The sequence below is a fragment of the Hippocampus guttulatus genome, chromosome 13 (assembly GCF_054856545.1).
Source record: "Hippocampus guttulatus isolate MCC_2025c chromosome 13, RoL_Hgut_1.0, whole genome shotgun sequence".
NCBI lineage: Eukaryota > Metazoa > Chordata > Actinopteri > Syngnathiformes > Syngnathidae > Hippocampus > Hippocampus guttulatus.
Genome location: NC_141273.1, coordinates 5,555,489 through 5,570,477, shown reverse-complemented (window position 1 = coordinate 5,570,477; position 14,989 = coordinate 5,555,489). Strand labels below are relative to the sequence as shown.

At 40.0% G+C, this 14,989-nt stretch overlaps 2 protein-coding genes across 3 annotated transcripts; one reads left to right on the top strand and one right to left on the bottom strand.

Moving 5' to 3' along the window:
• Positions 1-1,595: 1,595 nt before the first annotated feature.
• tmem54a (transmembrane protein 54a) lies at positions 1,596-6,702 on the top strand. The gene is made up of 6 exons (XM_086127251.1): positions 1,596-1,751; positions 3,559-3,755; positions 4,823-4,882; positions 5,385-5,579; positions 5,653-5,790; positions 6,400-6,702. The coding sequence occupies exons 1-6, from the start codon at positions 1,739-1,741 to the stop codon at positions 6,532-6,534; spliced, it is 738 nt and encodes a 245-aa protein (XP_085983377.1). The 5' UTR covers positions 1,596-1,738; the 3' UTR covers positions 6,535-6,702.
• A 48-nt stretch (positions 6,703-6,750) lies between these two features.
• LOC147196079 (putative histone deacetylase 1-B) lies at positions 6,751-14,767 on the bottom strand. Of its 2 annotated transcripts, none has more exons than XM_086127249.1 (14): positions 14,601-14,767; positions 13,196-13,308; positions 12,594-12,711; positions 12,431-12,505; positions 12,205-12,343; positions 11,459-11,600; positions 11,289-11,381; positions 11,111-11,219; positions 10,903-11,043; positions 10,547-10,655; positions 9,806-9,936; positions 9,495-9,665; positions 7,565-7,616; positions 6,751-7,492 (listed from the first exon to the last, which is right to left on the bottom strand). In XM_086127249.1, the coding sequence occupies exons 1-14, from the start codon at positions 14,647-14,649 to the stop codon at positions 7,465-7,467; spliced, it is 1,470 nt and encodes a 489-aa protein (XP_085983375.1). In that variant the 5' UTR covers positions 14,650-14,767; the 3' UTR covers positions 6,751-7,464. The 2 variants fall into 2 exon arrangements, with proteins under 2 accessions (XP_085983375.1, XP_085983376.1); XM_086127250.1 differs by having other exon boundaries at positions 9,513-9,665.
• Between the last annotated feature and the right edge of the window lie 222 nt (positions 14,768-14,989).

The window sequence follows — 14,989 nt, the reverse complement described above, 5'->3', positions numbered from 1 at the left end:
ACGCGGGCACGTATGAGCGTGAACGCAGGTGACGCTTGCACGTCGACCTATTGTAAGAAGGCACTTTGGCGAATTAAAGCTGTGCATTTCCACCATGTTTTTCTCGCAAGTAATAAATACAGAGGCTCACACATGACAACATTAATCATTACAGCATTCAATTAGTCATCGTACGTAAGACAACGTCCGTTTTTATAACAACATCAACCAGACATCACATATGACGCACTAATGTATTGAATCAGTGACACCTTTTTTTCATCACAATAAAGAATTAGATCAGTTGTATGAAATGTAGATATGGGAGTATGCACTTTGACTATAATACCTACACTTTTAAATCAGATGCAAGTTTTGATTTTTTTTTTTGCTCTCGTTTTTTTCTGTAGCACAAAAGGTGCCCATAATGATAATAATTTTAAAAAATATATGTATGATGTAAATACGTTATATAGTATTACATTTTGTAATACTGCATTCGAGAATTAAGGGGTAGGTTAGGTTCGGGACCAGGTGTTTTTTTTCTGAAACGTCACAAATGATAATGATTGGTAAAATATGTTATTGCGCAAACTAGGTCAAACTAAATAAATGAAAATATCCGAAAACCCCGATTTGCTTGGAAAAAAGTAAATACCTTTTGTTAAAAATACATTTGGGGACATACAAAACCATCTGATTTAAGTTTGCAGTTGAGGAGTGTAAGTCAGCAGTTCATCAATTATCAACAGAGGATATCGTTCCTAAAACTGAAAAACATTCATTGACCACAGTATTAGGTGCACCGGCACAACACATTTATTTAATGAACACAATCTGATTGTTGTAACTATAAAAATCAATTTGCTTGATGAACTATGAATGTTTTGAGTGGTCATTTGAACTTTGATTGCATTTTTCTGTACGCTGTATTAAATGTTCTCACCCACTTAATAATTTAACAACGGACTAAATATCATTCCGAAAACAGTGACAAGCACTCAATGGTCACGTTTGGTACATCTGCACAATATACTGAGCTTTAAGCTCATGACGCTCAGTTTGACAGTCACCGAGGCATCAAATTAAGAATTGTTGAACGACCGCAATAGTAATCAACATCAAGGTTGATTACTGCTGCGCTAGTTTGTGTAGCGGTGTTACGCTAAAAATATTTCTAATATGTTGCCGCTTCTTGTAAGTCAACGCGGTAATAATAACATTGTTGATGTTAAAAAAAACAAGACGTCAGTGCCAATGATGCATTATAAAAAACATAACGTCAGTGCTAATGATACATTAGTGGCCAGTGCGTGCATGCTGTACGTCGTAGGCTGATTACGCGACGATGCACTACGTTTTGTGGAGAAAAAAAATATTGGCTCTACTATTTTGCGTTATCCAGAACGCGCGTGCTAGTTTTCAAAGCACGCTCCTGTGGCTAAGGTTAAGATGCACGAGCCCAATAAAATACAGTACACGCCCTTTCAAAATATCTTATCTGCATAGTAAATACCACATATTTTTCGCCAAACGTGATGTCGCAACAATAACAATGATGTTTAAAAGAGAAGTAATGTGGTGCAGAGAGGCGTGGCTTAAATTCAGGTGAGGAAGTTGAAGGAATCGCAGGCGAGCGACAGTTGAGCAAGACAATCCCGTAAACCATAATGCGAGTTTTTCAATAAACGCTGTCAGAAATGAGAGCGGCACACCGTGTGTTCATTCTTATATAGTATAAGAGAAGAGGACGTCAATCATGGTGAACTGTGGTATGTTTACTTGGACTTTTTCCTGCGTGTTTTAGTTTGAGATGACAGGGGCATTCTGTTAAGGTGTGGTTCTTTTCTTTCGTCGTTGAGAAGGCGCGTTTAGGTCCAGTTAAACAGTTGTAATTGTTGTATACCAAGCAGCTACCTCACTTACTTTTGTGGTGTATTATCAAAATGCCAGATTTTAATATTTTGGGGAATTGCAAGGCCTCAAATGTGAAAACGACCCCCATATAAGCAACAATTACAGACGGTCAAATATAAACTTCATACAAATACAAAATACTGTACATAATTCTTTAGAAGTGCAGTTTTTTGTCTCAGATCTTTGTTTATACTGACTTCTGCTCATTGTACACTTCATCTAAAATAGTGGGGAGCGGTTAGCAATGCAGCCGAGCTGTCGAGGTTCTGAGTTTGAATGTCAGCTTTGGCGCTCCTGTATGGAGTTTGTAGGATTTCTCCAGTTCCTCCGGTTTCCTCCCACATTCCAAAAACAAGTTTATTTGGTTCATTGAAGATTGGCGTGAGTGTGTGAAGGGTTGTTTGTCTATACGTGCCCTGTGATCTGCTTCTTGCTCAAAGTCGGCTAAGACAAGGCAATTGATGATGTCTCGAAGTTACGAGCACAAGGGGCAACCTCACGTACCGCCATCCTTAGTCATTTCAATCGGTTGTTTTATATCGATGGTTTCGAAGAGTTTTTCAGCAACATTTTTTTGGGCGGTAGTAATTATTTATGACTATTGCATTAGCACAGGTGAACCATTACTCTCGTACAAAATACAGTACATTGTGGGCATAAAAATATAATTCAGCCTTTATTAAGATAATCATGCTTAGTCTTAACTGCTTGACACTGTCAGACACATTCATTTCACAAAATGTTTATTGTTGTGCTATTGGTCAAACGCACCGCATTGTGCTGAGAGGTGATGCCGATAAGTATGGTCAGCATCGGTGAGTTATTCAAAGCACTTCTAACCCTCTTTGACGACGTCAAAACTTGAATTGGAATGTTGGGTTCATCTCTGGTATTGGATCTCAACAGAGTGCAGGCGTATATATTTAAAGTGATTGTACACAGTAAACAGACTGAAATCTTTTCATCATCAGTTCATGTGTACATGTGAATGGCAGTGAACAAACTAATATTATGACCCAAAACACCAAGTTGGTCTAGCAAGAAACTAACAGCACTCAACCCTCGGGGAAGATATATGTTACACCCCACCCAAACCTTTTGTTAACTTTGTCGAGATAGTGGGGTTTTACAGATCCCATCCTGTAGGGTGCTCAAGAGAAAATAACATTGTTTTTTGCGACTGATTTAAAAAGCTTAATCTGCAGAGCGCTTATAAGAAGGGGATAGTCTGGTTGTAAAGCGAGCAATGTGAAGCAACGCCACTGAACAGCTCAGCTTTTATGTTATCAAAATAGTTTTGCTAAAACTAAATTGGTTAACAATAACATAAAAAAAACATCTACACACATCCTTGTTTTTTTTTTTAAATTTCTCACATGGAGGATTTTTGAACACCAGATGGTTTTTAGGCTGTCACAACGCATCTGTTACAAATGATAATTGTAGCGAGCTGATAACGTCAATGAACAGAGATCGTCTTGCTTCTCTGAATACCGTTGCTGTGGTTGTTAACGCTCGAACCTAGATGGTTCCCGTTCTTTCGTCTTGCTAACAGCCTGATAAGGCCCCAACATTCTAAATTCAACCACAGTTGAGTTTACCGTTATCGTCATCTGCGGGGGATGCAAAGTGCTGGAAGTTAACATATTTCTTCTTGTGTAGGGGTGTGCTGTGCTAACCTCAAAGACAACAAAACCCTGATGAAGATGGGCTTGGCACTGGTGCTGGTGGGCCATGTCAATTTCCTGCTTGGCGCTCTGGTGCACGGTGCGGTTCTCAGGCACATCAGCGTGCACGCCGAGGCCCGCATCTTGGTGTACGCCATCACTAATGTCATTGCCATTGTGGCAGGCTTAATGGTAAAATAAATTCCCACCAATGTATAGCAGCCAAATTTATGTTTGGAATTATATTTGCGTTTTAAAAAAAAATCATTCATGAATGTATGAGTATCGTTTGAATTCATTGATGTGCATAAGAGGGTTGCATCGGTGGAACAATTGCAGTATTTGCACTGTAGACATAAAACATTTGGGTTTGGCATTACAAGACAATTATGAGATGACATAATGTCAGCTTTTATTTACAGGTAGTTACTTCTGGGTCTCATATATAGCCTAAAATATATGGCCCTTTTGGTTTCAATGCATGGATTTTTTTACATAAGCAAAAGTATTGGCATTTGTGATTGACAGGTGTGTTTAGTTTGTTAGGTGTGTCCTGTCACAGTGGTTATTCAAACAATAAATAGCAAGAAATTTTGTGCCTGTGTGTGTGTCCATTCCGTTCACCCCACTCGAATGATATCTGACAATTCTTCAGAACAACAGTGCTCTCGGCTCTCACGAAATCGTAGAACTCCTTTGGGGTTCTCATCTGGTTTGTTACTACACATCTTTGAGAAAAATATTCACGGCAAAATAGCCGCCGCCTGAGATGGATAAAATGGTGGATTTTTCGGAAATGCTGGAAAAGCACACAGAAGCAGAATGCAGCATTTGGTGATGTCAACGGGTCACAGGCTTGATGCAATTTTTGCCGCTGAAAGAACTATTAAGTATTTGGCCTGTTCCAATACTTTTGCTTGCCTTAAAACTAAAACGTTGAATTCAAAAGATGTCTTTTAAGATGTAGCAGATCCAGATGTTAGTACCTGGAAATAAAAGCTGAAATGTTTTGGTAGCTTATCTCCTATGTAAAATTCCTATTTTGATGTTGAACCAAAATGTTTTTCATGAACAGCAAAACTAAAGGAAATGGCATTCCAATACTTTTGGAGGAGAGTGTAGATATGCTTCATTTTTGTCGTACTGATGAGCCACAAGGCAAACCATTTGAACAACATTTAAAAGCTTCATTTTAAATCAGTTTCACTTGATGAATTTGCAAAATAAAGTGTTGCTCATATATGTCTTCTGCTCCTCAGGGAATTATTGGTGGAATAATTGCAATTGTCTTGTCCAAAAACAAGAAAAGCAGGATTTTGGTGAGAACTGTTTGCTTTACTTTTGCAGTCTTTGCATGCTTCTATCATAACTTGTCTTCTCTGTTCAGTGAGGGTGACAAATAGACCGCTCAAAATAGTACACACAACTTCAGTGGGACCTCCGAAGACGAACACAAAAAAATTCCGGGATGCTGGTCAATCTCTGAAAATATTGTTTGCTATACCAAATAGGCTTCTGCGAATTAACAATCAATTGAAAGTTGCATCCATAGTAAATAGTGAAGAGAAGTCTCAAATAAGTCACCCATTGATGATGCAGTCATTCCAGTCATGAAGGTATATGACACAATGCACTGTAAAACTTGACGAATTAGTGCCTCGGTGGCAAATCTCTTCAAAGTGACACAAAGTCGAGCTAACTATTACTGCTTTGGAGGTCCCACCACGACTCAATGTCGGCGTCTTGGAATTCAAATATATCACCTAACTTATTTTCTTATTTTTAAGCCTACCTGAGAGTTATTCTGTGGTGTCTGTGCAGAAGTGGGTCCTACTGGTATTCAGCTTCATAGCAGGTCTCTTGGCTGTTGCCTCCACTTTGGGCCTGATAACGTCCGTGGTCACCGCCATCGTTCACAAAGGACGAAGCCTGCTGACACACTGCATTCTCCTCAAACACGGTGTCGGATCTTCCAGTGTCACCTACGAATGCCCCTTTGACCCCACCCGCATCTATGTGAGGACAAACACAGAAGTTAAAGACAGTGTCCGCCGAAAAGTTCTACCCAATCTTGTTTTTCCTCCATTAGAGCACCACAATCATTTTGTGGGTGCCGCTTATCCTGATGTCTGTGGTGGAAATGGTGTTCTCCTTCCGTTGCTTCGCTGCCTGTACGTCATTCCTGTACCTCTGTCCGTGCAGGCGGAGGCCCACCATCGCAAAGAGGGTAATTTGTTCTTAATTTTCGGGATTGATGCAGGCATTCCAGATTACACCTAGAACATCATCGAGATTGAGCTCTTCTTACCTCGACTTTAATAAAAGTCTGAAAAATAATTTTCTTCCAAAGTAAAAAAACAAAAACAAATGGAGCATACTAAGGCCAAGATGTTCATATTAAAACATTTTATAACAAAAGAGGCTGAGCTCTACTGGTTACATACTTACGTATTAAAACCACATTAATTAGTAATTTGCATTCAGGATTATTTGGTGAGGGGGTGTGGTACAATTTCAGACAAGCAACAAAGGGAAAGACTAGAGTACTGCTCTTTAGCAAGGCATACAACCAGCAACATTTAACATTACTTATAGGACAAACTGACCACATTTGAATATGGTATTCATCCACACCATTAAATATTAATGGTGATATTCCATAAATGCCATTATACCAACTCGAGCCAGATTGGTCATTCACTAGGTTTAGACATCCATCGGTTTTGTCACCTTAAATTCACTGTCACGCACTGGGTTCCAAGGTGACATGTTCAAGTCTTGCAAGATGATCTTCAAGTGTTCTCCCAAGTGCTTTACAAGTGTTGTGCGGTTCCAGGTCCGCATGCAGAGGGCCGCCGCAGTCCCCCAATCGCCTCCAAGGGAGCAGCCGACCGAGCTTGATTCTGAGGCTGTAGAGCAAGATGAGCTGCTGCGCAGCGGTGCGGCAGCAGAGCAGAGCCACTGGCTCTGAGCACATCGATTCAAATAAAATGGGATGAAGCGATGCCTAAGATGAACCAACATTTGGAGTGATACACATTTGTCTAATATTTTTCCTATGTATGTAAGCTTTTTTTACTTGATAAAATACTGTTATTTTGTGTTATGACCAAATTGTGTATTAAAAATGGTAAACATGGGTGGTCAGCTTTCTTGTTCATTTGACCTGTTATAGAAAAATACTACATTGTCTCTATAAATTTTATTTGAATCAGTCAAATATCTCATTTAAACGATTCGAAAGGATTCGCCAATTTGAAGCAGGTTCTCATTTAGAGTAATAATGGCATTGATTTCACTGGATTACCACTCAATCTGCCATTTTTCCATTTCCAAACTTCTGATATCTTTGCAGTGTTTCAAATTACAGTACACAGCTAAATAATACTTCAGAAAATTTCAAATATGCAATGAAAAAAAAAGCACAGGTACACAAATAATTCCTGAAATTTTTAGCAGGGAAGACTACTGAGACAGAAGTATGATAGAAAAGGTTCTATTATACAAACATGCAATAACTATACTCTCAAAGGCACAGGACACAATTGGGACTGAAAGACATGTTAAAAAAAAAGGAAGGGGCAAAGAGTCCAAATATCTATGATTTAAATAAGTTAAACTCATGAGATATAAAACCAAGTCATTTTAAACAGTTGCCTGACGCAGGAAATGCAAGTGTTGGTGCATTAAAGGTTTGGGTGTCGATGTATTGACAAAACAAATTTTCTGATTTCAGCTCACAATAATATTGGAAAAGTGTCCAAGAAAAAAAACAATCCTGTCCCAGTTTATAACCTATTCCATGGGAGCACCCCCCCCCATCCAACCACAAAGTATAAAAAGAGAATGTTGCTTTAAGATCTTTTCTTCCCAGCGCTGGCATCATTAGCTGGGGGGGACCTTATGGTGTCTTCGACTCCTCTTTTGGCCTAAAGGAGCAGCATGCGACATGATTAGAACAACTTCCTGGACACTATATGTGTCAACATGTGTTTTCTCACTTTGATGTGTCCATTTTCTCCTCATCTGGTGCCTTCTCCTCATCTTTGACTTCTGTCAGGAGTATAAAAAAAAACCAATTAATTAATCACCATCGCAACCCTAATAACCAACAACCATTTACATGTCAGCAGTGGTGACTGGTTATGACAGTTTTTTTTTTTTAAACATGCCAAATCCACTTTAAAAATCTCAAATACAAACTGTAGACATCTGGAAATGCTCAAATATAAAACTGGTACCTTCAGGTGTATCCCACTAATTAAGAAATATAAAATACAGAGGACCCTCAAGTTATGAACATCCCTTTTTACGTACAATTCAAGCTACACACACACACACACATTTCTTTTGTGGAGAAATGACCTCCATTTACATACTATTTTCGATGTACGAACGGTCTTGGCATTGAAGAGTGGATGAGTCTATGTTGTGTTTTTTCCTCGCCCCGCGTAACCATTCATTGGTAACATGCATAACACATGGTTGTAAACTTGTTGTATCCCTCCACTGCTTAAGGCGGAACCGGAAAGTTGTTGCATACGTAGGCGGAAGTTCCACCTTTGCATACTTGATCATCCATCCATTTTCTACCACTTATCCGAGGTCGGGTCGCGGGCATACTTGATCATCCAATCACAAATCTAATCGTGGTTGAATGATACATCGCCTAGGAGAAATCTGAAAATCATTCCATTTTCATTCATAAAAAATAAAATAAATAAGAATAATACTATTTACAGTGTGTTATTAATTGAAATATAGCTTCTCTTAAATTAATCACATCAAATATCTGACTCTGCGTGTTGTCGCGAGGCAAAGGTTCCTCCTACATACGACACATTCAACGAATCACAGACGCCAGTGAGGGCCGCGTTGAATGAATGCGGAAGCTGGTCCCGTGTGGACAGACACGCTGAACCGTTGCCAAACATGTAAACAAAACGCAAAACAGTCAGAATGACTCCTCAGAAAAGGGGAACTACTAGGGGGGACTGTAATTGGAAGCGCTTGCCATGCATGAGCAGAAAGATTCTTCTCGCCTTTTGTAACAAGACTATGTATCTGTGGTGGTCGTTTTGGTTTTTCTTAGACAGACAAATGAGAAAACACTCGCTAGTGATAGCATGAGCGAAGCAGATTAAACAAAAATATATAAAAAGAATCAAAAGAAAATGTGTAGTGAATTAATCTATTACATGACAATGTGACGCCTCACTTTACGGAATAAGACAAATTTCTCCAAGCTGGTATGGCAAAAATCAATCAATGAATTAGAAAAAACACACATGAGAAACACTTGAATCAGATTTAATCCATGTTATGAAAGAAGAGTCTTTTTCAATGGAGTAGCAAAGTACTCCCATCCACTGCTAAAGAGCAATAAATACTTATTTTTTAATAATGTGTTTTCACTAATTTATATTTCATTATATTTATTTTTATCCAAACACTGGTTAATTTTTTTAAAAGTAAATCTACACTTAATTTTATTGGCTGGGACGGATTAATCGAATTTCCATTCATTTCAATGGAATTATGTATGAATGTTTGAAGTTACAAATGGCTCAAGGAAACAATTAAGTTCAAAACTTGAAGTTCCACTGTACATTATGACTGCAATGCAAAATCACTGTCTCACTTGGTAAATTTGAATGCACAACATACCGCTCATGAGTACTAGTTCAATTACAATATTGCATGTCTGACAATGACACATTAAAAGAGTGAACATCTCAGCAAACAGAAGAACATGGCTGCCAAGGGAGTCATTAAAAAGTTTAATTTCATTCGTTTTAGTGGCGGTCAGTTTTAGAAAGAGGCACCCCAGTGAAGATTCGGACAGATGGCTAACAAACGGAAGCGTCAAGTGATACACAGCACCGGTACGCTGGGCGAGATGAGAATGGAAACAAAAAAATGAGTAAATACCTTTTGTTTCCTCCTCACCTTTCTTCTCCTTTTCTTCACTCTCTTTCTCTCCTTCGGTCTTGGCTCGCTTGGCCTTCTTGAAGTTGGCTGTGTTTCTGCGACCTCCTTCACCTTCATCCTCCGAGTCAGAGAACTCTTCCTCACACGCTATCCTCTTGTCATGAGCACGGACTGAAAACAAAAAAAAAAGGGGGGGGGGGTGGGCGGGCTACATTAAAGCTCTGGCTCTTGAATGGATTTTCATGGTTAGATTTGATTGATTGATCCGTTGATCTCATGTTTTTGATCAGTAAATGCCAACAGATTCATACTGGAGATGCGTTTGTTGGGATCCTCCTCTTCCTCGTCTCCACTATCCTCCTGTACGGCGTCTTCAGGGATGGCCTGCATTTGTACCCCTGGAGCGTGGGGCAGCATGCGTAGGTTCTCAAATAAACGCTGCCTGGAGGACACAACCCATGTCACAGCTTTACAAATAAATTTCACTGACCTCTCGCCTTCAGGTTCAAACAAATAACAGGGAACTTGCAAGACTGAAGGTTATCTTCATCCATCCATCCACCCATTTTCTAATCCGCTTATCCTCACAAGGGTCGCGAGCGTGCTGGAGCCGATCCCAGCTATCATCGGGCAGTAGGCGGGGTACGCCCTGAAGTGGTTGCCAACCAATTGCATTGCACAATTTGGCAAATAACCATTCACGCTCACACTAATGGACAAGTGTTTCATTAAGCTCTCATGCATGTTTTTGGAGTGTGAGAGGAAACCGGAGTACCCGGAGAAAACCCAAAAACAAATCTCACAGCTCACCCCTAACGTCCTCTATCAAAAGGTCACCAAAAGAAAAAAAAAAATGGATACATGTATCGTCTGCTATCCAGTAGAAGAACGTTTAATTATTTTGCTTGTCACAAAACAGTTCTGGCACACAGCATACAGATTTAAAAGGATACATTTGTGGGGAGATAAATTTGGGGACCAATTTAGCAAAATTGGTTAGTTAGGCACAATTGTGGCACACTGTTTGGGAAGCACTGCTTTAGTGGACTTACTTTATCTTCTCCAGGTAATCATTGGTGTTCTGGTTAGTCATGTTGGAGGGGCTGATGTGCAGCTTGAAGTCTGGTCCAAAGTACTCAAAGTAGTCATTGTATGGGAGTTCTGGGAGGGTTTGAATGGAAAAAAAAGCAATGTGAAATGAAGATGGGAGGAGAAAAAAAAAATCACAACACATTACTTTTCATCTACCGGATGCTAATAGTAGCACGCCAGTGGATAGAAAGTGAGGCAGTATTTAAATCAACAGCAATACAAGTTCAAATTAATTCATTCTTAAATGATAATCAACAGCCCGGTGTTTGATTTGCACTGCATGGTATATTGCAACACCTCCTGAATGAGTACGTACCATTCGGGATTGATGTATCGAGAGCGACAGCGGTTTCATAAGTCCAACAGCGTGCTACGTTTCGGATGGTGTAGCCGCCTCCTCCCAACATGAGGAGAGGCAGGTTGAAGCTTTTCATGTACTCCACACACTTGGCATGTCCTGTGGGAACATCATAAGGCTGTTAGAGAAATTTGTGCTTGCAGCCAAGTAGGCCATGTCTCGCTACCTTTAATGGTGAGGTTAAAGCAGCCGAGTCTATCGCCTGACAGAGAATCTGCGCCACACTGCAGAACCACAGCACTGGGCTGGTACATCTCCATTACCTTGGCCATGATCTACATAAGACAAGAACATCCACTTCAAAATGCTTCTTTCAATCAGACATGGCTGTTTCATCTACTCACAGGCTTGAATATGGCTTCATAAGACTCGTCATCAATCCCATCTCTCAGAGGGTAATTCACAGCATAATATTTGCCCTTCCCAGCACCAATGTCCTGCAGAGGACCAATCGAGCGTCACTTCAATATTTAGTTATTTTGACAAGAGAGTGTTGCTTTTGTCAAATACATACTCGCAGGTCACCGGTGCCAGGGAAGTACTCTCCATACTTGTGGAATGACACAGTCATGACACGGTCTGTGGTGTAGAATGCCTCCTCCACACCATCTCCATGATGGATGTCGATGTCTATGTAGAGAACTCTCTGGTGGTACCTAAAGCACAAAAGCAGTGTTGTAGATTACTGTTCCACAGATTCTGTGACACTGTTTTTAAGATCAGAAAAAGATCATTTTAACAGGACTGTGTTCACTCCCGACATCTGCTGGACACCGGACACACGATGAACACTTGCACAGTATGATTCACTGTCAGAGAGGTAAGCATTTAACACTATGCTTAAAACTATAGCTGTAGTTTGCAGTAGTGTAGAAATGTACAGTATCACACAGAGATGTTTCTAATATTTCTGAGTCATGTAACTAATTGAATTAACTAAAATACATAGCTCTCGTATGGCAATAACAGTGCGAAACTACTGCCAAACTAAAACCACAATAATAAAAAAAAAAAAATTAATTTTTAAAAAGCAAAGTCAGCGCCACTCACACTGAACATTATTACCTTTTAAAAGAGAGAACATTAGATTGAACCATTGTATTGAATACAAAATGCAAGTGGTCCTCATTGTATGATTAACAATCTAATTGGCTATCCAAAAAAAGGTAGCGTAATCTCAGTCTTATTTTCATTTTTTCTATTGATTTAGAAAGCTAATATTTAATCACTTATGGCTTGGTGCCAAGTTTGTGTGCTTACTTGAGTAACTCCAGTATAGCCAGGACAATATCATTGACGTAGCAAAACCCAGAGGCCTCAGACTTCTTGGCGTGATGCAGACCGCCTGCCCAGTTGATCGCTATGTCTGTCTGCTGTTTGTTCAACTTGACGGCACCGGCTGAAGCGGAGAGCGGATGTACGAATTAGCACCCTGATTTAATCAAAGTTAACAAGTTGTAATGACAGAAGTGGGGCACAATTTTACCAACAGAGCCGCCTCCTGAGAGCTGGCAAAACTCAAACAAGCCATCAAATACTGGACAATCTTCTCCTACATTGACTGGAGGAGTAACAGAAAGGCAAACAGTGAGAAATATTCTGCATGTGAGCCTAAAGGAATGCTGCAAAGACTGAGTGCTTCAACTTACACCGCTGCATCTGTTTGCTGTACTCTGACATGTTGTCTGGACGGATGGAGCGCAAGAATTTGATGTAATCATCACTGTGATACTTGGTCATCTCCTCGCCACTGGCTTTGTGTGGACGCTGCAAGCAACATTAGAGAAACATAAAACAAGACTCTGAAGCCCCCAAAATTAATCAGCACAATTACTGTTCTGTATTTAACACCTACTAGGGCTGAACCATTAATCTAATTCAAGATGACATCACCATGCAGCATGATGTCAAATCGCAAAGGCTGCAATTTGGAGGGGGGTAAAAGCTTCCTTTTGGGTGGTCAGTAGACTTTTTTTTAATAGACTGCAAATACACAGGGTGTAGATAAGTTTAGTGCTTAAGTGCAATCCACCTTTTCACAATGATTTCATCAAACATGAAAAGTTTGATATAAAGCCACAGATTTGTTCACATTGTTTCATGATGATTTCTGACTTTTTATGTCACATTTGGTGGAATTTTGTGATGTTGTAGCAAACGCTTAAAAGCCTGCAAGTCAAAGTGTTTAGTCAGTTCACAGCTCTAATCGCAATTAGACAATTTTTCCAAATCGTTCAGCCCTAAAACCTACATATATCTCCATCTTTCTGTAGAGGCCATAGTTGAGCAGCAAGTTGTGTGTCATGCGGATGCGGTGGGGCTTCATGGGATGACCCTGTCCATAGTAATAATTTCCAACATCACCTGAAATGAGAGCAAGTTGTATGAAAATCATTCAAAGGAAGCGCACACCTAAACTGCATCACAGGACATTCCTGTGCAAAGCTTTAGTGAACGAGGATGAACTCCAGGGACAATCTAAAATGGTTAGTGAGTGTATTTTTTTGAAACCACAGCCAATCGCCACCAAAATTTAAATGTACAGTACATCTCTACCGAAGACCACTTCAACCTCTGAAAATATCAAACCAATCGCCAACGTATTTGGGATTTACGGGCTTTAAGCTTTTTCATTACCCAAATACATTCACGACTGAGAAAAAGCTTGACGAGGCTTAATGTTAGAAAACTACAGCCATTGCATCCATAATTCATGTGCACATTTCTATGCCCACACCAATCCATGAAAATATGAAAACAATCACCTCCATATTTTGGATTTAATGATCATTAAGGTTTGAGTGTGCGCCAATGGAGAGGAAAACAGTCTATAAAATCTCAAATAAAGTGCGTTTGTTATTAGGTTTTCTGACATTGATGTGGGCATAGGCAGAGATGTCAACGTGAATTTTGGTGGCGATTGGTAGTAGTTTTCTAACATTAAGCCTCGTTAAGGTTTTTCTCTACAGTGAACGCGTATGAGGAGGAAAAAGCTTAATGCTCATAAATTCCAAAAGACTGTGGCGATTGTTTTGATATTTCTAGAGGTTGGGGTGGGCGTAAGTACATATGAGCATGCGAATTTTAAGAACGATTGCTCGTAGTTTTCTGACAATAACCCCAAGTGAAGCTTTTTAAAACTGCCCCGAAATGTACGCACGGCGATCTGATTTTGCACACGCTAACAGGTGAAAACAATAGCTTTGACTGAAAGAAACATATAGGTCTCGGAACCGACGCGGAGAATAACATTTGTGTGCAAGTAACATTTGATTGAAATGTGTTCCCTTTCCGCGAAATGAGCTCCGCTGATGCTAGCTACGCGTTATGTTGACAATGAAGCGCTCATACCGCCATTGTTAGCTCAAGCAACAAATGAGCACATGCAGAATGGCTAAAATGTGCTCAAAATACACCAATAACGCATTTTATGGCATGGCGTTTACGAACACTAAATTAACACGACTGGGTCAAGCGTCGTCTCGTGTGCCTGAGTATGACAATGAAAGCAGCTCTACAGCTTTAAGCTAGCTATGTAGTTAGCGTGCGCGATTAGCAGATGAGGAAATTTAAACAAACATTTGATGGCGATAAACTGCCCATTGCGTGAATCTCTCGGCACTCGACTCCAAGCACTCGGACACGATGGAACTTACCGTCGTAATAGTAGCAAACTTTTTTCTTTGTTCCTTGACTAAGCGCCATTTTCGTCCTTTTTGGTTTGCTTTAACTGCTCACCCGCGGGAGACTACGACAAGAGGAGGACGGACGACTTGTAAAACGTTCAAACGGATGGCATGTAAATGCTCCTTGCCTCCAAAAGGGGCCGACAATTTCCATCAGTCTCCGTTCTTCTTATTCCTTGCTTTTTGCATCCAGAAAGTCGCCCGAAATGTTGCATGCCAGGGTGTCTAAACAAAATACAGAAAATCCCGAGATGTTTGACATTCTTCAACTTTACATTTCAAACCCGCTAAAACCAAGATAGGTGTGTAAGATTTCAAAGATAGATTAATTTACATGACACCAGCAGTACAAATTTTGT